The sequence below is a fragment of the Mastigoproctus giganteus genome, chromosome 14 (assembly GCF_048544385.1).
Source record: "Mastigoproctus giganteus isolate SK-2022 chromosome 14, ASM4854438v1, whole genome shotgun sequence".
NCBI classification, from domain to species: Eukaryota; Metazoa; Arthropoda; class Arachnida; order Uropygi; family Thelyphonidae; genus Mastigoproctus; species Mastigoproctus giganteus.
Genome location: NC_143588.1, coordinates 9,541,685 through 9,567,202, shown reverse-complemented (window position 1 = coordinate 9,567,202; position 25,518 = coordinate 9,541,685). Strand labels below are relative to the sequence as shown.

At 36.2% G+C, this 25,518-nt stretch overlaps 1 protein-coding gene across 3 annotated transcripts in view; it reads left to right on the top strand.

The window, feature by feature from the left end:
• Window positions 1–25,518, top strand: part of LOC150074973 (uncharacterized) — a 763,849-nt gene that overhangs the window by 373,674 nt on the left and 364,657 nt on the right. For all 3 annotated transcript variants that reach the window (XM_090388939.1, XM_090388938.1, XM_090388937.1), the window contains exons 9-10: window positions 20,699–20,757; window positions 24,042–24,088. In XM_090388939.1, the coding sequence (XP_090245065.1) occupies window positions 20,699–20,757; window positions 24,042–24,088 (106 nt within the window). The remainder of the gene's footprint in view (window positions 1–20,698; window positions 20,758–24,041; window positions 24,089–25,518) is intronic.

Genomic DNA, 25,518 nt, shown 5'->3' with positions numbered 1-25,518 from the left:
CTTCTAGAGTTTACATAAATAAAGAACTCTTTGCTGTTTTTCTTTGCATTCTTTGCCAAAGATTTCTCATAATCTGCCTTTGTCTGCCTAACCTCCTTTGTGACGTGGTTACAGACCAGCTTATATCTATCATAGGCTTCCATGTCACCCATTAATTTATATGTATCCCATGCATTTTTTTTCTCTGCCATGTGTCTCATTAGTTCATCTAACATCCATTTAGGCCTAAATCTTGAACAATATTTTTTGTTGGTATGTAAAGCCTAGTAGCTTCCAAGATAAGTTCTTTGAATGCTTCCCATTTTGAATTTGCTGTTGGTAACATCATCAGTTGGTTCCACTCTATAGAATTTAAATACTGTCTCAGACCATCGTAATCGCCTTTACGAAAGCAATAACCCTTCCCTTTACCCCTGATGGTAGTTACCTCTGAGTAAATCCCACTTCAGCACACTGTGATCACTGCCACCTAGTGGTTCCTTTATGTGCAGATTCTTAATGCATGAAGAATCACTACTGATAATCAAATCAAGTATATTACTCCTCTAGTTGTTTCCCAAATATGCTGATGTAGAAAACAATCATCCAATAAATCCACAAAAGCCTTGCTAGTGTGTGAGTGACCAACCCACAAATTCCAATCAATACCTGGGAAATTAAAATCCCCCATTATAAGACTCTGATTTACTGGCCCACTCTGTTTCCCTGTACGTTTTATTATTATACTCATCAGAGTCATTAGGCCTATAACACACTCCTACTCTGAATTTTGATCTCCCAATGCTTATGTCACACCAAACTGACTCGAGACTACACTGTCCAGTGATGTCGACTGGCTTTACTTCCTTGGATTTTATGTATTTCTTAACTAATAGCATAACCCTTCCTCCCTTCCTATCCTTTCTGTAGACGTTGCTCTCTCCAAATTCCAGTTCTGCATTCCTTATATCTGTGTGACACGACGTCTCTGATATCCCAACAATATCCGCCTGTGATGCTTTGAGCAATACCTCAAATTCATCAAATTTATTTTCCAAACCCCTAGCATTGGTGTACATGCAAGTTTACATGCACCTGTTTCTATTCTTAGTTACCCTAACACAACCCTTGTGGTTACTTGTACCGCAATGACTCCCAGCAGTCTCTGAAACATCCTGGATCTTGTTTTCCAGGCTTCTGCTCATTCCAGTAGAAGCAATGCAAGAATCACTTTCACCTCTGGCAGTTGCTACTGTTAATCTATTACTCCTTCTATCCCCCCCCAAGCTAGCAGTTTTCTGACCCACCTAACACTGCCTCGATAGCATCAGCAAATATTCTTGCACCCTTTCTATTTAAGCGTATCCCATCCCTGTAGATGCAGTCTCTCCTGTTAACAAGTACAGACCAGGCAGAATAAAATTCTACCACTTGAGCCTTGCACAATGTTTTCAGGGCTGAATTGATCGACAAGGCTCTCATCATATACTCCTTCCTATCGTGTCTGGGCAGAATTGCAGACACTTTCAAATTCCACCCTATTCACGGCTTTTTTTCAACAGTGACCTGTACTTGTTAAGTAATTCTGCCGGTCTCCTATTCTTAATATCATTAGTGCCAACGTGTACAACTCTATCACCTTTTGTGCCCTTAAATTCCCCGTTTCCCTGACAATTGAGTCACCAACAACTACTAGTTCCTGTGGGACCAGTGCATTCTGCTTTGGGGGTTGCTGCTGTGTTGCATGATGACCAAGTGCAAGCTCTGGCATTGATGTGGGCAGCTGAGAGCTTGATGGGGCCCCTCAGTTTAGATCCTTCGGGGTCATCCACCCTTTCCTTCAAGCTCTCGTATAGGCCCATAACAACGCTGAGTTGTCGCCTGATTTCGTTACACTCCTTGCATCGCGCACAAACAAAGACATCCCCCATGGCAATATCATGTCCCGTACCCGATTGCACCACAAACATCATGCAAGCATTTTAAAAGTTGTGATTCAGAGGGCAATTGCCCTCCTCAGTTTTCCTCTGAGCCACAGCACTCCCATTAGCTTGAGCCTTTTGCTTTTCTGCTCTGGTCTGAGTCATGATTTTGATTTAATTTTAATAAAATTTAAATTTCTGTACAAAAGTATAACCCTAAACTTGTATCCCAACACAGTTATAACGCTATATATATTTTTCAGTATCAAGTATTTTCTACGAGTTCCGTTTATATAACTTCCGTATCAAGTTATGTATTAATTAATTAATTATGTTATTGTTTGTAATCTTAGTCATTATATGTATTTAGTTAAAAGTACAATTTAATTGACAATGAAGTTTAACAAAATTAATAGATTTTACTGATTAATTGACAATATTTTATTATATACTATACTTACTAATGCTATCTACTTTGTATATAATATATCGTATAACAAAGGTGGCAAGTTACGAACGGTAAATCTACGGACACTTAAGTATTAATTAACTTCCAAATCTCACTGTCTCAATTCAGAATAAACTAACGATCCTCCGATGAGGGAAAAATCGGCCTCCAGTTTATTGATGATGTGGCATAACACATAATGTTGCATCTCCTAAATGTGGCTAAAGACACAATACCACTATCAAATCTCCCGGGCCATAAGTATTATAATTATTGGTGGAATGAGGAATGCCGAAAAGCAAAAAAAATAAAGCCTGGAATTTGTTTTGGCAATATCCAACCACAACCAATCTGATAAATTATAAGAAGTCAAAGGTAAAATCATGTTTAATACAAAGACAAGCCAAGAAGGAATCCTGAACCCGTTTTGCCTCCAGTATTAACAGAAACACTGACAGCAAAATAATTTGGACAAATTAGACAGCTTTCTGGTAAGTTTCCAACCACACCTTCACCAATCCTCTCCTGAAATGGGCAAGAGCTGTGTAATCCTTTGGATATAGTTAATGCTTTAGGCAATACTTTTGCTGAAATCTCAGCAGCATGAGCTTATACTACATCTTTTCAGCAAATTAAAAACACATCAGAACAGCATTCTATTAACTCTAAAACTGCCCTTCTTCTTCCATATAACAAACCTCTGCAATATTCTGAACCCTTGCATGCTATTTGAACAGCCCATAATGGTGCTGCCAGATCAGATGGGATCTACAGTGGATTCCGGTTATTTGGGCCACTGGTTAATCGGGACAGCCATTTATTTGGGGCAAATCTTAATAAACAGAACCCAATCGAGAAAATAACCAGGATTTACTTCGCTTAATTGGAACAAAATGCCGTTTAATCGGTGCAGAAGACCGCAGCACTGAAGATTACCCTACGATTGTCCCCAACCATACCACGTAGTTCGGTTGAATTTCTGGAGGTCACAACCATAAAACAATAAAAACAATTAGCAGTCACTTGTTGGGCTTTTGTGTTAGTGAAATCTATCATAAACTGATAGTAAACTCGATCTTATTGAATTTGCGATAATACCGACAGCTGGAATTCTGTGGGTTATTATGGTGAAATGTGTTTACACTTCTATGGAATCTTCAATCATATAAAAAAAAATTATTTTCAGGCTCTTCTCTTCATTACTATTTTTAAAGCTTCGTAATTTGTTACTCCGTTCTGACTTGCGCGTATTGTGTTTCTTGCAATTTGTATGTGTGTAGTGTTCTTTGTTATTGATTGCTTATCTTTTTACTGTTTTAAATATTAACCCCCACCCACAAATGACATTGAACAGAAATGTCAACTAGTTTAGTCAGTATGTACATATTACAGTACATATTAATTATTCCGATTATCATGTATATTCTTCCGAATGTCACGTATCATTTAATTTTTTAATTGGTAAGGTAATAAAGGGTAAATTTGTACTTAATATATCTTTACTTTTATAGCCTATGGATAATATTCCTCCTATTTTCGCTAATTAGAATTGCTGTTTAATAGAATTAAAATTCAATTCACAGACGTGCTCACAATGACCGGCGCTTATTACGCATCGTATAGTGAACTGTACTTTACAATGGTGACTCCATCGTAACGTGATTTGATTGAACAGTGAACCAATTGTAAAGGGGGGGGGGGAGTACATTGTATTTTTAACTATTTACGTGAAACTTCACATAATTGGGCCAAAATGCACTAGTCCCGATGTGTCCCAAATAACCGGAATCGACTGTATTATGTTATGCTACAACATCTTGATGAAAAAGCTTTGTGCCTCCTCCTTGTCTTTTACAACCGTATTTTTTTATAAAATATTTATCCAGCTTCTTGGCATCATTCTACTGTTTTGGCTTTTCTAAAACCTGGAAAATATCCAACCAACCCCCTATAGCTACAGACAGATATCTCTCTGTGAATTTGCCATTCGTAATGCCTTTGCTAAACCTGAACACCTAGTAATGGTTTCAATAGATATAGAGAAGGCTTTTGACACTACCTGGGGGCATGGCATGCTTAGAGATCTTTACTCTCTTGGTCTGCGGAGCAACCTTACTATATTTGTGAAGAATTTTCTACATACTAGATCATTTCAAGTTTGACACCAGCATGCACTTTCTACTACGTTTATTCAAGAAGGTGTTCCTCAGGGATCAGTACTGAGTGCCACTCTTTTCACTCTTAGAATAGATTCCATCACTAAACAACTTCCAAATACAGTAGAAACTTACCTTTATGCAGATGACCTTTTTATCTCCTACCATTCCCAAAACATAAGATCTATTGAAAGGTAGCTTCAAATATCTCTTAATGAAATACAGCAATGGGCCAGCCTCAATGGCTCCCAACTCTCTCAGCAGAAAACAGTTGCTATCCATTTCTGTAGACAGTGCAAGTTTCACCTGAATCCTGAACTTCAAATCTCTAATAAATTCATCCCAGTTACTAATAACATCCGATTTCTAGGTTTAATCCTAGACAATAAATTAAACTTCTTAGAGCATATTAGAAATATACATACTTGCTGTCTAAAAAAGTTGAACCTACTCAGAACTATCTCTGCCCAAACGTGGGGTGCAGATCGTACCTCCCTGCTTCGTCTGTACAGAGCATTAATCAGATCAGTCTGGATTATGGAGCTGCCACCTATGCCAGAGCGAGTGCATTGTGCTGGCTTGACCCAGTTCAACACAGTGCTTTGAGAATTGCATTTGGTGCATTCAGAACATCACCAGCACGCAGTCTCTACATTGATGCTCATGAGCCCCATTAACTTTACGTAGGAAAGCACTGTTATTGAAGTATGCTGTTAAGATAGAAAGTTGTGCATCACATCCCATTCATTCATGCCTATTCAATCCACCGTTTGAAAACCACTACAGAAATAAACCTAGCATAGTGAAGCCAGCTGGTCTTCGCCTTCTTGAAGTGATGCAGGTTTGGAATGTTTCCATCCATTCCATACAACAGATAGAAACTTGCTTTCAACCACCATGGGATCCTCCTCCTATAGAGTTCTGTGACACTCAACTCTGCCAATGGGGAAAGAGTGTTTTACCAACATCCACTATCAAACAATTTCATGCAATTCACACTCAACGATATACTGATTTTCCCCCAATTTATACAGATGGGTCTAAATCTAACTCAACGTTGGAGTAAGCCGTTAAAAGGGTACCGAATACCATTATTTCAGCGTCCCTCCCATCTGAATTCATTATATTCTTATTACACTAGCCTTAGAAAATCTCTGTTCTGACTGTTCTTTTAAAGCTGTTATTTATACTGATTCCCTCAGCTCAATCAAGGCATTGTGTTATTTCTCAGATAAAGTTCACCCTGTTATAAATGAAATTAGAAGATTATTACTGCAGATTGAAGAATGCCATCAATGGGTCACTTTCTGTTGGATTCCGGGACATTGCATGGAGTTGCTAAACCAATATCCACATTCCAGTATCAGACCATACATTGATCATTAATGCTGCATGCCTATCATCCTGGTGCCTCCGTAGCCAGGTGGGCAGGAGCAGCAGTGCATAGCACATGCTTCTTGATTAGACTGGGGTTCGAGTCCGTGACCACCAAATACGGAGGATGCGGAAAGGTCAGGGAATGACCACCGCATATCCACGCAACAATATGGCCTTAGTTGCCAATGCTTCTAAAAACCAAATAAGAACAACAGCACGCCTATCAGAATGGACAACCCTCTGGCACTCTCAGACTAATAATAAACTCTTTCAGTTCAAACAGGATTCGAAAATTTGGCGTTCCAGTATCCATACCTCAAGACGAGAAGTAGTCGTTTCAAGTGCAAGAATAGGTCACATCCATCTGACCAATGAGATGATCCACCACAGCATCCACATTGTTCTATAACTCTGACTCTGAAACATATTCTCATTTACTGCCCCTACTATAAACAAGACAGAACTTCTACCTTGCTATCACTGGTCAATCTTCGTAAACTAATAACTCTTGAAAATCTCATTGGTGATAAGGCAAATACTTCTGAATTTTTTAACTTCCTCAGGCAAACTGGGCTTTTTAATCAGTTCTGATTTCAGAATTTTTTCTGACTTTATGGAAATGTCTCATCTCTTTATATAATAAATGAATAAGCACGTTATAGCCATAGCAGCTTATGTGCCAATAAACCTCCATAACAACAACAGCATCTATGGACATGTGGCAGATGACTATAAGCACATATCCTACGCATGGCTAACCTTGTACTGTGTTAATAATAACCAAAAGCTGTGGAATAAAGTACTTTTCACTTTGTGGTCATTAGTTTCCCAATGATCACAAAACTGCAACTAATATCATTCAAGAGTTGATTTGCAGGTTTGTGAAGTTAGGTCTTCAGCCAGACATTCCAAGTTAATTTTTGTAACAGATCAAGGAGCTTGAATTGTAAGCACCCTTTACTTGTGCTTTAGACTAAACTGCACTTTCCGTATGAGCAGTACCATTCTAAGATTCCTTCAAAAGGGAATTCCTGGAAACAAATTTATCTTGAGTTATCGTATTAACACTCAAAGTTAAAGATGCTGTGACATACCTTAAATAGTCTGGTCTTGCGCATCACCTGAAAACTACCATTCGTCAAGGGTGTGATTCTAGTTGGTGTAGCAGAATAAACATGTACAAATTATTTGATGCTAATTGTCATTATATTAAAAACATTCTAATAGAATGCCAAGAAGAAGACAATGTCTCACCTTCAACATGAGATCCTACAGATGCTGGTGAACTTCCTTACACCATTCACTGCAACTTGAAGGAGATACATATGCAACGCTTCCACTTGCTCTGCCAATAAGATTTAATTTACTAAATCACTTAAACGTGTTGGTTTCAGATGTTCATTAACTGACTGAATTAAAAAAATCACAATCATGTGATTCTGAATGAAAAATTCAAAGGACATAAATTGCATGGAGTTGCTTTTTTCTTGTGGCCAAATTTCTTCCGCTTAAAAATGCAAGCAAAGAACAAGAAGGAAAAAAAAAAAGGTGATGTGTGAAATTTAATAGAAAAGCTTAAATGTGACACAGGATTCTGAATCGCTGCTGTTACTTCAAAAAATCCTTGTGAGGAACGTGTGAGTGACAATGACCAACATATAAAAAAGAACCTGAAGATTTTGTATTTCAGCATGGTTAAAGACACAACTGAAGAGTCAAAGTCAAGAAGATGAAATCAAGAAATATATGAATATTGATGTAGGTTATGTTGAACTAGAAGACTGATTTGATTGTTGGAGAAACTATGGACAAGGCCGGATTTCCCATTAGGCACAGTGCCTAGGGCCTATGAAGGAAGGGGGGAAAAAAAAAGAAAAACAGTTCATTCTTCTCACTGTGACTAACAAAAAACAAGCTGAGAAAATCTGTGCAATCGACTTTAGGAGCTTTAATATGCATACGCTATCTAGCGACTGTTTTTGAAACTAGAAGAAAATAATGATTGAGATGGTTTATCATTTATTATAGTTGAAACTTAAGTTACATTAATTGACGTGATTCGCAGTCAAAGTGTTAAAATAGAAGGGGTAAAAGCACCCCCCCCCACGCACATTTTGGAATAAAAGTGCCTAGGGCCTGCAAATATTAAAATCACCCCTGGACAGGAATTCAAGTTTTTTCTATTGAAAACTGCCAAACATGTACTTTGTACCTGCCACAAGCACAAGCCATGACAGAAATTTTAGTGCAACCAGACTCATTGTACAGGAGCATCGAAGTCTTTAAGTAGTAAAAGTGTTGATTCCATTTTGTTTATGGAATCAACACTTTTACTTTTTAGGTGTGTTTTGTTCCATTTTCCAATATGGAACAAAACACACCTAAAGGATGTTTAGCTCGAAAGTATGTTGAATGCTATGAGTTGAGAATATATTTTAACTCTTCATTGATTCACCTTTAAATGTTTTCAAATCCATGTTGACTTTTAAATAATTTTTTATGGATTTTTTTGGCAGTTTCCCCCTCTGAAATTCTCTCATCTAAAAGCATTGCAGAATATTTGTATGTGATTTTAATAGACCATTTGTTAACAGTAAGCTTTGTATATAATGATTACAGATAATGCACTTGGAACCAATCCACAGCACCACAGTTTACACATCACTGAAATGCATTTTTAATGAGTCTACTTTGATCGCACACAATTGGAATTGTTATTACTTGTAAGGACAAACATCAGGAGGAGTTATAAATAACTCGGTTAATCACATGTTAGAAATTGGCAGGTTCTGTGGAAAAATACACCACTACATAGCCAAGTTAAGAGGTCTGAACAGGCTCAATGGGCCTTGTCTTCTTGTTTTGGCACACCTCAGTTAATGGCTGGGTACAGATTGGGTAGGAACAGTTGAAATTTAGAATTTTGCCTGACCTGACCCACACCCAAACCTGAAGGTTGGGTCAGGTCGGGTAAAACTATAAAATTTTGGCCTGCGCCATCCTTTACTACCAAGTCTGCTAATCAGTTGGAACTCTTTTACTACCTTTCATTCATCTTGACATTGGTGATTTTCACATTCACAACTTCAGCTGACTTCAGTGTTTTATTCATATGGACCTGGTGGGTGAAATGCTAAGGCTTTGTAATTACTACTGATCTGGACAGATTGTTCATTTACTATCAGAATACCAGACAATTCTACCACATACTCTACCATCTTGATCTTTTTCTCACAAACAACCCTTCAAAGTACACAGTCGAGGTGAGTGATTCTCTCTAGATACCTCAGGTCATAACTTGGTGATGGTCTCTTCTCCAATGAAGCCTTTCTCTCCTGGACATTCTCAGCCTTGCATTGTATTAGAAGAATGCAAAATGATTGCTCTTTGAGATTTCTTCTGATTTTTTCTGATGTCAATGCTTGCAACTCTTCTGGGAATGAAATCCTTTAAAATTCCACCTTGAAATCTCATTAAATAAAATTAAACCACCAGCGATATGCAACATAAGAATGTTGCATATCACAGTTGGTGGCATCCAAACCTCCTTGTTCATTTTCCGCCTACACTAATGCTTGCAACATTTGTAAAACTAGATTTTGAACAGGCTAAGAGTAGAAAATGCTTCTTGTCTAAATGGTAGTTGAGCATTGTGGTCTCATGCCAAAGCCTCAATTCTAGTCTCATTGCCTTCTGTGTTCTTCTGTCAAAAGGATATGAGAAGAATTTTGAAAAATCTTGATACTAAAACGGCTACAGATCCTGATGGCACTGATTCTCTAAACCCGTGCTGCTGATCTTGATCCTGGTTCTTTCTCAACTCTTTAGACTTCCTTTTTCCACTGTGTTTTTTTTTTTTCTGTGTGGAAATTTGCTCATATGCAGGCAGTTCCTAAAAATGGTGACTTCCCTTCCATCCAGTTATCATCCTGTTGCCCTTACCTCTGCTTTTTCAAAAGTAATAGAAAAATCTATTATTTGGCAACTCCTAAAATATCTCACCCTTCCATCTGATCAATGATCCCCAATCAGGATTCTCTAACATCAATTCACTGGTGATGTTTTGGATTATGTTACCTGTGTGTGTGCAAATTAAATGGAAAAGTTTGATGAATATCAAGGAATTGCCTTTGACATTTCTATGGCTTTCGATCATGTTTGGTGTAATGGTCTTCCAGTTCAGAAGACCTTTACACCAAACATGATCAGAGTTCTCTGTGACAACTCTCTGTCATTGATGGTAGATGGCTCTCTGTGCCTTCTTATTTCTCCACTAATGCTGTTGTTACTCAAGGTTCAGTTCTCCCATTCTTTTTCTGTTGTATATTAACGAACTTCTGATTGGAAATCCTATCCATAGGTTTTCTGATGACAGCGTATTTTATTCTACTTTCTAGTTTCCATCATCAATTCCTTAAATGCTGATCTCCAGTGTGGCAAAGGTAACTTAGTTGTCATTCTTTCTAAATCTTAGTTGTATATCTCAAAAAAGGAGTCCGTTTCTCCTTTGCTTAACTTTAATGACACTCAGGTTTTTAGACAAGTTGACGTATCCCTGTTAGGAATTACCCTTACTTCTAATCTCACTTGGCATAAGCACATCACAAAAATAGCTTCCCCATCTTGAAAACTGGATTTTCTTTTTTGCTCTCAGCATTACTTTTCTTCTAAACAACTACTCACTTTGTACATCAACTCTACCATAAAATATTGTTCCCACATCTGGGATGGCATCCCTAAAACTTCTTTCAGGCTTTTAGATTCCATTCAAATGAGGGCAGTCAGGTTAGTTAATGAGTTGTTTGTTGCAAAGTCTCTGTACTCTCTGTTTCTGCTGCATGTCTTTACTATAGACACTTCCTTGGACACTGTTCTTCTGAATTGGCATTTGTAATTCCCCTACTCCCATCCAAACCAGTACAGTCACATGCTGCAGCCAGTCAACTTATGTTTACTGTTCAACTTTAAACTTACAAAATCAACTTTTCTTCTTTCAAATTTATCCCTTTAGCTTCTGCTTTCTGAACAGCCTTCCTTCATAAGTGCCCATTTGGGTAGCACAGTTGGTATAATTACTGTCCTCCCCAAACCAGGTGGAAGAGACCCGAGTTCGAATCCCATCAATGATGTGAGGAATTTTTATTGGTCTTTTTCACAATGTAGCTGAGTTAGACAGTCTGGCAAAGGTAGCATGGCTTTCAAGGTGTGACCTGACCATTGCCTTATACAAAGGGATAATCACCTCCTTTTTCCTATTAGCAAAATTCTTGTAATCATTGACAATACATCTGCTCTAGCAGCCTGCCTGCATTGTTCAGAAAACTTCATATCTGAATGTACAAATACCCCGGATCTTTATTTCATTTTCTACACCTGAAGTGTAGTTCCACACAGTTGGTATGTTTCTCTGGGGTTATTTCTTCCCATATACTTTGCATGTTAAACTTCAGTTGCCACTTCCCAGCCCATCTGCCCAAATTTTCTAGATCCTGCTGCAGTACCACACTGTCATTAACAACCCTGCGAACTTTGTATCATCTGCAAACTTCGACTTTAAGCCTGATATACCTTCATCAATATCATTGATAAATTTGGTTTTGGGCCCAGGAGTTGGGCCCAAAACCAACTCCTGGGAGACACCACTAATAACATTAGTCCACAAAGAGCAGTGACCATTGATTACCACTCTCTGTCTTCTCCCAAACCACCCTTTTATCCATTGTAGCACCCTTTTATTCACTGTAGTCTTCCATGTGCAACTGATAGTTTATCCTTGTGGTTTTCATGAAATGGAGACACGTGACCAATTTTGCTTTACTATCTGGAGACACAGAAGAAGCTGAAAACATAAACTGCAAGAGTGAAACCAGAGAAGAAAGGAAAATTTTTCCGAATTTTTATTCAGTAGACAATACTAAATCCCAGACAAACATCCTGGAAAGGAATGCTATTATAGTATTCAGTGGACTGTTCTGCTACACTCCCGTACAATTCTGATCTTGTGCCATTAGACTTTACGGTTTAGACCCTATGAAGAATATACTTTGGTAAACACTTTGGCCAGAAGAGAATGATTGTATCATTACTGCTGTCAGGTAGTGCCACTTGGAGGCTGAGAGCAACTTTTCTCAGTGGGAAAAGAAGTCTCTGGTTTAGCAGTGAAAATAATATGTATAAGTGGTATTGATTATCTGAAAAATTAAATGGAAGTACTTAAAGACTTCTACTATGAGGTTTGGCTATTTAATATAGTGAAATATTTCATAACTTACAAGTTATCCCCTTCAAAATAATTGCCATGGGCTTGCTACACTGTTCCATACATTTCTTTCAAGCACAGAAATATTTCAGAAAGTCATCTTCTGTAAGCCCTTTTAACACCTCAGTCATTTTTTTTTCTTCCCGGATTTTTGTATTCAATGGACTTAAAATGGGTTTCCTTAAGTACACTTTTTGGTTAAGGGAAGAGGCAAAAAGGAGAGGCTTGGTCTGGCAAGTGATGTGATGTTCTCACACACAGGGATTTGTATTTTGGCCAGAAACTTGTGAACAGAGAACACATTGTGTGCTGGAGCATAGTCTTGATGGTGTGTCCATCCATTCCCCCACCCACAATTCAGATCTCTTCCTTTGAATTTTTTTCTACAGCCTTTTCAGAATTTCAATGTAGTAGGTTTGATTGACAGTTTATCTTGGTGGTATGTATTCAACCATAATAATTCCTTTAATATTGAAGAAAATAAGAAGCATGGTTTCATTTTTTATTCCGACATTCTTGCTTTTTTTTTTTTTTTTTTTTGTTCTGAAGAATTGTTTTGTCTTCCATTGCATTGGTTGTCTTTTAGTTTCTGGGTCATAATAAAACATCATATCCAACAACTTTCCAGTTCCATCTCCATTGTTCTTTTTCGGGTTGTTTTAGCTGCTCGTTGGTACCATTCTGTTATTTTCTTAGTCCCTCTGTCATCATGTCTTAAGCTATGTGTCCTGCCCAAGGCCATTTCAGTTCATTAGTTTTGATAAAAATGTCCTTTATTTATCTTTGCTGCCTAATCCATATGTTTCTTTTCTTATCCAACAGTCTGATTCCTAATATAATTTGTTCCATTTGTCACTGTGTAGTGTTCAGCTTCTCTTCCATTCTTTTGGTGAGTGATCAAGTTTCACTTCTATAAGTCATGGATGGGGAGTATACATTGGTTCATTATTTTACGTTTCGGACAAATTGGGATATTGCTCCTCAGTATGCGACTATACTTCCTGAATGCTACCCATCTGAAATTTATTCTTCTCTTGACCAGCCATTTATTATTGTTACAGCTAACGACTTGTCCAAGATAAGTATATGAAACCACCTTTTCAATTTCCATTCCTTCAATAATTATATTCCTTTCTGTGGCATACTTGTAAATCATTACTTTTATTTGAGCCATATTCATCTTTAGTCTGAAATCCTTAATAGCTCTTCATAATTGATTAAGATTTTCCTCTAATTCTTCTGGATCATGGCTTATGATCACAATGTTATCTGCAAATTATAAATGGTTTCGGTACTCTCCATTCACTTTGACTCCTTTCTGCAACCAGTTCAATCTTCTGAAAGCTTCCTCAAGGGCAGCAGTAAACGACTTCGGAGATATTGTGTGTATCCTTTTCGAACTTCTTCCCCAATTTAAATTTGCTACTGTCTTTGTCTAGTCTAATAAAGGAGATAGCATTCTTACATATTTTCTTCAAAATCATAATGTATGGGGTAACTATGCCTTCTGTTTTCAGTGCCTGAAGCATCTCTTTATGCTGTATGGAGTCAAATGCCCTTTGATAATCAACAAATGCCAGGCATAATGGTGTTTTATATTCATTTGCTTTCTCCATTAGCTGTGATATTACGTGAAGGTGATCCATAGTTTAGAATCCTGTCCTAAAGCCAGCTTGCTCTTGCTCTGTCATGTTTTGTTTGTTTGTTATTTGGTTTTTAGGAACATTAGCAACTAAGGCCATATTGCTCCGGGATATGCAGTGGTCATTCCCTGACCTTTCCGCATCCTCCGTATTTGGTGGTGACGGGCTCGAACCCTGGTCTAATCAAGAAGCGTGTGCTATGCACCTGCTCCTTCCCACCTGGCTACGGAGGCGCCTGCTCTGTCATCACTAACAGATTAGTGATGACTAATCTGTTAGTGGTGACAAGTCCTTGTCAACAGCTTGTAGATGTGGGGCAACAAGCTAATTGGTCTATAATTTCCAATTTCTGATTTATCTCCTTTCTTATGCAGCAAAATTATGATTGCATTATTCCATTCCTTAGGTGTTATGCCTTTCCTAATGTATTTTGTAAAGAGTCTTGCCAATTTCTGTGTCATGTCTCTTCCTTCCAATTTTAACAACTATCCAGTGACTTCACCCAGGGCTTTCTGATTCTACATTTTCTTCAATGCATGTTCTACCTCATAAGGAAGGTATCGGGTATGTCATATGTATTGCTAATTTGTGATCCATCTCCCCCACTGCTTGCATCATTTCCTTGCTCCTTTTATAATTCTTGATAGTTTTCTGCTATATGAATTATGCCTTCTCTGCTATTTATAAGTACACCATCACTATCATTTGTCTTTCTGTATTATGGCCCATTCCTGCTGATTTAAGTCCTTCGTTTTCCCTTAATGCTTGTTCTACTTTTCTTGTGTTAAATCTTCTTGGCACCTCCATAGCCAGTTGGGAAGGAGCAGCAGTGCGTAGCACACGCTTCTTGATTAGACTGGGGTTCAAGCCCGTCACCACCAAATACAGAGGATGCGAAAAGGTCAGGGAATGACCACCGCATATCCCGGAGTAATATGGCCTTAGTTGCTAATCCTCCTAAAAAAAAACCAAAGAAACCAAAACCAATTAAATCTTCTTATGTCCTCTCTGAGTCTCTTTCTAATGGCTTTGCATAACTCAATATACTCAATTTTATCCTTGTTGGTGTTTATCTTGCTCTTCATTTGCCCTCTTCAGTTCATCATGACAAGTGTTTCTGACTAATTTTTTCTTCTTTGGATTTCTTTTTACCTATATGTTTCTCAGGCTTTATCACTTTCAGAAAGTTGTATTCCTCATTGATATCTTGGTCCTGAAAGGTCTGCATAAACTCAAACTTGTTCTCAAGTTCCAGAACATACTGCTCCTAAAAAAAAACCAAACTTTTCTCTTCTTCTTCTTCTGTTATCTCAAAAAACTTTGTATTATTTACTCGAGTCAGTTTTTGCCTTTCTTTTCTTACATCTATATCAAGTGTGCATCTTACTATTCCATGATCACCTCCTACATTTACTTGTTCAGGAAGGTAACGTCATTCACGATATATCTTCTGTTAGTGAAGATGAAGTCAATTTCATTAGACTTTAATGTATTTGGGCTCTTAATTTCGGTGTACATTACTTCAGCCTCTTCATCATCATGGCTCGATGTTGGTGCCTGTGTAATTATGACCTTTAGTTTGTGTCTCTTAGAAATCCTGAATCCGTATTGAAACAGCCAACTCTTATTGCAAGTAATCACAGTACTCAAAGTCTCGATTTTCTTAAATTTTTTCAAAACATCTTCACAAACTTGGACTTTTCTCATTCTTTGATTTTCAGTTAAAATTTGTTTATTTTTGTCTGTATTGAGTTCTGACGCTTGAACCATTCTAATGCTTAAATGCTGATTTCTAATCAATGTTCACACACTGTCCACATTTTTGTCAGTTTTCATGGATACCAGATCGCCTGGCTATTCGTTGTCTTCCACATTCTCTTTTCCTTCTAAAAATCTTTTGTGTCATTCAGACATGTGGGATATTATATCTTCCCCATAAACTGGACATAACAACTCCTAACTTTCAGTTGTTGTTTTCTTTAGTTTTGTTAAAAATTTGAGGTTAATTCATTGTTTGATTCTTTTGTTTGTCAACTTTCCAGTAAACTGCAAAAACACAAGGCAATCAAAATCCATATCACTTCAAAGCAAATCAGCACATTTGAATGCGACTTGGCAGAACTAATGAAAGGTTTGAGGTTAGCTGATATGCCTTTGTTTCACAAGTGGCACGTGTTGTGTAGTGGCTGCACATGCAGTCTCATTATTTAATAGCCACACTTTCTATGTAACTTGGTTTAAATTAGCATATCTGCATTGGTATTGAAGAAAAAAATTTGAAGTCATTAGTTTTGGAATGAACATTGTATTTTTGGGTTGCTGGTCCCCAACGCAGCAAAATGACATTTTGCTGCGTTAAAACATAAGCACCACTTTTTTCACCTTGAAGCCTATCCAGGTCATCATGAAGGAGGAGCACTGCTTGGTACTGATCCTTAAAAACTTTCTGTATTTTTACATTCATTTTATAAATTTTAGCATCCCATCTTGTATCCTATTGTCATGTCTCTAAAAACATCTTTGATTTAAAGAAATTAATAAAAATCAGTTGTACTTATGCCAATACTTGAGGGACATCATTTCAGAAGTTAGCCCAATATAACTTCAGAAGTGAGTACTTAAAAACAGTAATCATCAATCACAACTCCCTGCTTCCTACTATTCTAACACCACCACCACCATGCAATACAGGCAATGTAGGCACTCACTCCATATTATCTCTTGCTCTTCGATTCCATCTGCATGTAGAGGGACTTATCATATGCTTCACAATCTCTGGTGCTTTGCATACTGGCAGTCCCATTTTATCTTTACTTCCAACTACTTCATGTGTAAGTAGTTGGATCGTCATACTACACAGATTCTACACTAACATGCTAAAGTTATGAATAAGGGTGAAGTTTTCTTACCCCTTATTCATAACTGGCTGCTTTTGATAAGAAGCATAATACAGTAAACCCCCGCTATTCGCGGGGGTTATGTTCCTGAGAAATGTTGCGAATAACGAAAATGCCAATACTGAGTTATGGCTCCCATAGTAATAAAAGGGTTCCGTTCCAAAGTATGAAATATATAAGAAAAACTAGTCTAAAATTTTGTCTATCTATGTATTATATGTACCTTCATAATATGACTATGTACATAGTGAAATGCAAGCATAAGGCATCGAAATGAAAATAAGAAACAATTTAATATTAAATGTAATATTTATTAGAAATTTCAAACAAATCTTTCAAACCAGTGCCTTTGCTAGCAAAAAAACTTATCCCGCCAGTGCTATCACAAGTTTCGCTAAAGTGTTGATAAATGAGTTTTGCCTTTTCACGAATGATGAGTGAACTTAACGGAATTTTATTTTGAGTTCGGTCTTCTATCCACAGATTTAAAGCTTTTCCATTTTTTCTAATTTAACATCACGAGTTACAGAGCAAATTTTTGAAGCAATTAGCGTGTTTTCACGGACACTACAGCGGAGTTTTTCTTCCGATTTCTTGATTGATCGTACCGTTGACTCATCGATTTTATAATGTTTTGCCACTGAGAAGACATTTTCACCATTAGAAATTTTGTCTAATAACTCAATTTTATTCGCTAATGTCATCACCTTCTTTGATCTTTTCACATTTCCCTTGTTATTCATAGCCATATTTTGTACGGGTTAGAAAGAACTTGTCCACAATAAAGTCACTTTCTTCCGTTAACACACTCGAAAAAGTCTGTTTTACACTGCAAAACGGTAGATTTATCATTTTTGTAGATTTATCATTTATAAGCATATAAATTAAAAGCAAACGACGAAACCTTCCATGACAAGCGCATAACACACACTGAACAAGGATTAGCGAGAAACATCCACACTCGCGATTTTGTCACTCCTCTCCCGCCACCCACTGAGCGCTGTTTTGACCGGGAAAGATAATTCTAGCCACACCCATGTTTTTTTAAGGCGGAAAATATTCACGGCGCTTTAAAATTCACATTTTTTTAGGTTTCGTTTTATATTAAATTGGCGATCGCGAAACCACAAATACAGATACCGCGAATAGCGGGGGTTTACTGTACTCCTATTTTCTTTTATATCCTTTCTGCATAGGAGAGTTGGTTTGAAAAGAAGCTTCCTATATCTAAAATAAATGTAATTCCTGTATACAATTTTTGTGCTACAAATGAACTTATTGCTCCTTATTTCTGAATGACATGAAATATTTGAAACATCTATTATTTCAGCACTTTCAACTAATGCCGAAACAATAGAGCTGACATAAATCTAACCCTCACTCGTTTTTCTTTGAGTAAACATACCAGGATTTCCAATCCCATCATTTTATTGAAGGTGCTGTTTACGTTCCCATACACACAGTGAAGGCTGCTTATTTCTTATACAGATTTACTTCCCTGACAGTCACACCCTGAATCGAAGACATCCCATTGTACCGCTGTCTATTCTAAGGCAGCATGGAACAGTTTTGTTATTTAAAAAAATAATTAATTTTTTATAATAAAAAATTACAAGTAATTAATTTTGAAACCGGGTATTGTTTTTCCCCCCTTTTTCTTTTTCCCTTTTAAAATAAGTCAGTCAGCTTCATCATCAAACACATGTTCCATTAAATAATTGCCCTCCTTAATAACATTACCCACTATTTTTGAAAAGTTTTCTGCTGCTCTTGTATTAACTCTAGCTGCCTCACCACTTTCATGTTATGTAAATTTACATGACATGAAAGTGGTGATGCAGCTAGAGCACACTACCCATTGCTTGCAGCTTCCTTCTATTCCATCCCCCATTGTTTTTTAGTGGTATGAGTGACTTTCAATAAATTATCTACCTAAGGTACTTTGCATAGTTATATTTCAATGATTCATCATGTTTCTACATAACTCAACTTGAATCCTACTAATTTGATCCCACTTTGTTTTTAGGTTGTGCTGTTGTAACAGAAAGAACAGGTGAGAAAGTGGGAAGACACCTCTATCAAATTATGGATTTGCTGAAATTGGCAGATCATTCAGTCTTCAAGTTTCTCACAAAAGAAGGAAATGGGCCAAAGGCCATTCATGAAAGGATGGTGACCTGATATGGCACACAGTGCATCTTCAGAGTACCAGGTGAAATTCTGTTCAAAACAGTTCACGTAGGGTAGAGAGTCCATCGAAGATGATCCCTGTCCAGGAAGAACTGTGATACCGACCATTTGGAAAATGTGTCAAGCTGTGGAAACCTGTGTGCTGAATGACAGATGTTTAAAGGTGTCCCAAATCTCTAGCGAATATGACATATCTGAGGTACCAGTTATAACCATCCTCTGTTAACATTTGGGGATGACTAAGGTCAGTGCAAGGTGGTCAGTACCCAGATTTCTGGCCCCAGTGCAGAAGCAATTCAGAGTACCATGTTGTGATATGAATTTAGAGCTTTATGGAAAGGATCCTGAAATTTTCTCTCCAGAATTATTATGGGTTATGAAACATGGATTCATTACTGGAATCCTGAGGCCAAGCAAGAATCAATGCAGTGGAAGCACAAGGGTTCTCCCACACCCAAAAAATTTTGGACACAACTTTCAGCTGGCAAGAATATGTCCACCATTTTTTGGGATGCTGAGGGAATTTTGTACATTCACTACTTGGAATACAAGCAAACAGTACTCTATCAACTACTCTACCAACCCTACTCTATCAACCTAAGGGATGCGTTTCAATCCTACTCTATCAACCTAAGGGATGTCATAAAGGAAAAACGCAACAGAAAACTTTCCAGAGGTGTACTACTGCCTTAGGACAATGCACCAGTGCACCGGTCACACACTGTTGCTGCTGCTTTGAGAGACTGTGACTTTACAGAACTTACCCATCCACCTTACAGTCTGGATTTGGTCCTCAGTGACAATGTCCTGTTTCAATAACTCAAGCAAAATATACGTGGATGTTGCTTTTCTGATGATAATGAACTGAAGTCTGTTGTTTCTGCTTTCTTCGATGGACAGGACAAACACTTTTTGTCCTGTCCATCTGTCTGGTATTTCCTCATTGGCATCAAAATTAAACAAGTGTATTGAAGTTCAAGGAAGTTAGATTGGAAAAAAAAAAAGATTTTTGCCTCTGTCTCATTTCCTTCATAGGTAGGTAGATAATTTATTGAATGCCCCTCGTAGCACTAGTTAGAAAGCTCCACCGATTTGTGCTACTAAATGTATAATGGGGGTCTATCTGTGTTTTTCAAAACTCTGATATAGTTTTGTTTATTGGCAAGCATTGCTTACTGCCCTGATTTATTTGATAAATTGTTAGATTTCACTTAGAAGTTCACATTGACTTTGATGTGTAAGTGTCTTGTGAAAATATTTTTTTTTGGTGTTAAAAGCTATTAAAAACCATTTTAGGTTCTTCTTTAGGACAGGATTTGTTGGGGTGTGTTGTTCTTTTTTTATGTAAGACAAGATTTTAATTTTGATTATTACAAAAATTCTTGACAATATTGCATGATTTTCTATGAAAGAATTCTAAAGATATTTATTTTTACTCTTTGAATAAATAAATATTTTGAATTCTTATAATTATAAATGAATCATTATGCCACTGTTTTGCTTTTTTTGGGGATTATTTATTAACTTCTAACAGCCTCCGTAGCCGAGTGGGCAGGAGCGGGAGTGCAGTAGCACACGCTCTTTAAGTGGACCGGGGTTCAAGCCCCCCTGACTGCTGAATGCAGTCGATCTGCCAACTTGCACTGGACCAGCGTGGCAGATTATGGTCCATTTCCCTCAACATGAATTGTTGAGGAGGCTTCCATCCTGCAGTGGGTTGATAATGGCTGCACTTTACTTTTACTTTACTTTATATTGCTATTCCTGTAATGAAATTTAAACTACCATTCGGTGATTGTAATGATATCTTAAAATCATATCTTTCAGCTGAAAATAAAGAAGTACATGAAATTGAGCAGGAAAATATGATAGAAAAAGATGTCCAAGTAAGACCTTGTATTCTTTTATACTGTAATTTTATTATTTAGTTTCTGATGTAATTGCATTTTATATATAAATACAACAAGTAACGATGTTATAGATGATAAAAAAAGCATTTCAATATGATATCATTTATACTGTATTAATGATACAGTATTTTCATTTCATATGCTTTCATTAGTCTATGAAAATTTGTACATTTTCATATTCACTGATTAGATTATGATATGAAGATGGAGAAAAAGGGAAAAAAAAAAAAAAAAAAAATGCATTTCAATCCTGATTATCAATTTAAAAGAAAGCTTATTTATTTATTCATTCACTTGAGCGAGAAATAGCAAATGTGTCAACTATGAACACAGTTTTCTTAGTTTTCAAAAAATAGCATTAAAACATTGTAGATATTGTTATATTTAATTTAACATTATAGTGTCACTTTAATAATAATAGTAGTAATAATAAATGTGTCAACCATCACGATTCCTGCTGTTACACCTGTGAAAATTTTGCCGCTTGGAATCAGAAATAAAGAATCAGTAACTTTTACAAAAAAAAAAAAAAAATGGTATCTTGCTTATTTTGGTGTTAGAATTGGTGAACAAGACAAATCATAGACCCTTCATTATGTCTGCCATCATCATGTTGGAAACTAAAACAGTGGGTTAATAGAAGATCAGAATTACTTGATTTTTTTCTCTCACGCATTGGACTGCTATTTTTGAATGCTTAGGATAAAACACCAAGAAAAAGTGCAATACAATATACAGTCAGTCCTCGTATAGCACGATAGTTGTGTTCCTAGAAACCCTCGTGCAATGCAAAATCGTGTAATATAAACAACAGGCCCTATGGGAAAAATAGGATTAGGTGCTGACCACCCAAGATTGAACACACATTTGTAACCAAAACATTACCAAACACAATAAATAATCGTAATAAAATACGTATTTTATTACAACTATTACATAATAAAATATTGCTAATGCTTTTACTTCTATGGTAAGCAAACTTGTTTTTTTGTTTTATTTTCTATCCAAACAGATGACAGCCGTTCCATCTCTTCCAATTCTTTGTGTCTTAATCTAAGGGATTTTAATTACACTTTGAGTTGTTCCTGCTATGAAAGTTGTTTTTATTTTCTCTGCATTCTTTGTAATTCTCAGCGTTACTTTATTTAGGTCTGTAGCACGTGCAATATCACATGGTCTTTCATTTCGCTCAAAGCGTTTCACAATTTCATATTTTTTCTCTATCGACAGAGGTGGACTGGCCATAAGCCTTACCAGGAAAACCCTGGTGGGCCGGAAGCTGGTGTGATTTTGGCCATAAACTGTAGTATGAGGCCAGTATAAATTTTCCCGGGTAAGAATTTTTGATCCAGTCCGCCTCTGTTTATCGATATTGCTTTTCTTTTTCTCTCTGAATCTGCAGTGTCTTCACCAGGACGCTTCCTTTTCACACCTTTTAAGTATTTTACTCATTTTTAGGGAATAAAGCACAATTACAAAACGAGGAGACACGCTTAATACACATAAACAAAGCTGCACGCACGTGTAGCAACTGAATAAACAACACCGTAAATGCGAGATACACTATTAACACCTCACATTTTACTAAAGCATATTTCTAGGGGTTACTACCATAAAACAATAAAAACAATTTCCAGTTGCGTTCCAGCTAGTGGAATCTGTTATAAACCGGTAGTAAACCCGATCTAATTGCATTTGCGATTATGCCGATAGCTGGAATTGTGTTGGTTTTTACTCTATTATGGTGAAATGTGTTTCCCCTTCACTGATATAAAAAACATAAACACATTTTCAGAATCTTCTCTTCATTCCTATCATGTTGCGTTCGATTGGGGTAATTCCACGTTTGACTGCCATTTCTTGTAAACACAAAGGCGAATCATGCATAAGCAAATTCGATTCATGTTATGTAAGATATCGTTCCTCTATTTATAAATCGTGTATGATCGAATTCATGTAGTGTAAACACGTGTTATACGAGGACTGACTGTACTTGCAATTGCTCTTAGCTATTTATCCTTTATCCATTGTCACAGTGAAGATGTACCATCTCCAGCTAAATTACCAAACTTTGAAAATTTCAATATAGACCAGTTGCAAATGTGCCACAAGTATGCATAGTACTGGTGAAGTTCAATCCATGTCAAAGAATACACAACAGGTTATTCAAGCTGAACTAAATGATCCTGTATGGAACTTGGATCTACCAAAGAATTCAGTACTGCTTTCACTTGGGTAAAAGAACCTGTTGCCATTTGGTATAAGTAAAGAGAAAACGAATTCATTCCCTTATGTTCTAAGAAAGGATTGGATCTCTTGTGTGTTGTACTTATATAAATGTTGTTGTTATGTGTGATACATCAAAATGGTGTCAGGTTGACGAAGAGCTTAAAAGCAGTTCTTCTACTCACAGGAACGTGTTACCTTCAGTACTATTTGCCTATTCTGTACACAGATAGGAAACTTATGGCAGCATTACATTAGTAGTGGCATATGATCCAAGAGAGAGAGAAACTTATACAGCATTTCAGCCAAAACAAAAAAAATTGTCAAAATATTGAATTGCTATCAGTTCTGTTTTATACAAACTCTTGACAGTTATTTGAAAAAAAGGTTGAATAATTAAGAAAATCTTTTGCATTGTCATCAACTCCTTAAGGCTTTGTTTATTCATCCTCCACTTCATATGGTACTAATTAATTAACCAACATGTACGCATCGTGACCATCCATCCATTTATGTGTGCAAGCCGATATTAGCAGTTGGTATGTTTAAAAAAAAAAAAAAAGAAAGATATTTTACATTTTATGATTTAAGCAAGTATTTTATATATTCTGTATTTATGGTTTATGTAAAAAATGCACTAGACTTTATCAGCTATTATATTAATGCTATCATTACATATTTCGTGAGTTTACATGAACACAACTTTCATGTAGGGTTTAGGGCTCGAATCCAATAATACATTAGTCAGACTGTATTTCATTAAAGATAGTATTATAAAGTCCTTCTGATTGAATTGTTAATAATCTTAATATGTTATAATAATGTAAACATGATATTTTGTTCATAACAATTGTACCAAATAAAACAATTAGTGAGCCAACTATTTTTTTTAATTAGATAATTAACTTTGGTGTTAATGATATGCTTCATTATAATCTTATATCTGATATATTTCATTTTCAGTATATTGAATTCAATAATTCAATATATTCATTTTCAATATATTTCACCTTCCCCTTTCCTGTTCTTGTCAGACTAAAGATACTTCAAATGGTCCATTACATGGAGATGTAACTGAAAGGTAAGGAATACATATAAATTTTTCTTATATTTACAATATACAGTAATGTATATACTTTTGATATGCTTAACTATGAGATTCTTCTTTGGTTTGACTTTTCAAATGCAGTCCCAATATATATGTAACATGACACTGTGGCTTCAACCTAAAAAAGGAAACAGCATAAATATATGACAAACCTCCAGGGAACAGCAATGCAATATCTTGTCCCCTATATATACATAAGCTAAATTAAAATAGAATATTGCCAGTAGCATGGCAAACCAGTAGAGTGAAAATGAACTGAATAAAATAAAATGTAGTGGATTGTGCTTTTCTGCTGCCACTGATGTTAGCTTTTCCTATTATTTTTCTTATTTATTTTAATATATAATTTTTATTTCTCTATTTAATTTTTGGATTAATTTGATTATATATATACAGTCGAACTTTCCTATAACGAATTTGATAAATCCAGCGAAAAAATTCGTTATAGAGAAATTTCGTTATACAGAGAATATCTTTTTTATTATAAATTATCTAATTATAAAATGAAAACAAATCTACATTTATTTTTAATGTATTTTATTTCAAAAACACTTATTTAAATTTCATTTACACAATTTTCGCCAGTAAGTATCACAAATTAAATAAAATCTGTAATTTTTGTTTGCACAGTACAATTAAAAAATGTCTGATTCTCACATTTGTTCAGAGCATTAAAAACATTATCAGGAACATTTTGACAAAACTGTAGACCATACGAACCGTTTTAAAAGTGTGAATCATTTCTTTGCGAGTTGGCTTTTCTATGGGTTGTGCGTTCCACTTGATTTTTTAAATTTATTTATATAATGAGTAATGAAGACTTTTTCTGTGCCTTTCTTTTAGCTCAAGCACTAATCTATTAAAAAAATCTGTATAATTTGCACGCTTTTTGGCATACACAAGATAACTCGGGATAGCCCAAATGGGTTAATTACGCCCAGGTATTTTCTATGAAAAAATTAATAAAAAACTATACAATGAGTATTCGCATGATGCATACTTTTAATCTGTAAAATAAAAAAAAAGTCTATACATTATGGCACATTTTCCAGAAAAAATGTTCCGGGATGGGGGTTAATATAAGTTAAACTAACAGGTCTGTAATTACTTGTCACTCTTTTGATCCCCTTTGTAAATTGGGGTCACATTTGCTTATTTCCTTTGCTGCTTCCTTTAACAGAAGTTAAACTAACAGGTCTGTAATTATTGTATCACTCTTTGATCCCCTTTGTGAATTGTGGTCACATTTGCACATCTCCAGTCCACGGGGACCTCCCCTGAGTCCAAGGAAGCTTTCATAATTATGGCTGAGGGTTTACTTATTTCCTTTGCTGCCTCCTTTAATATAATTGGATAGATCCCATCCACTCCACGTGCTTTTCTTATGTTCAATTTCAACAATT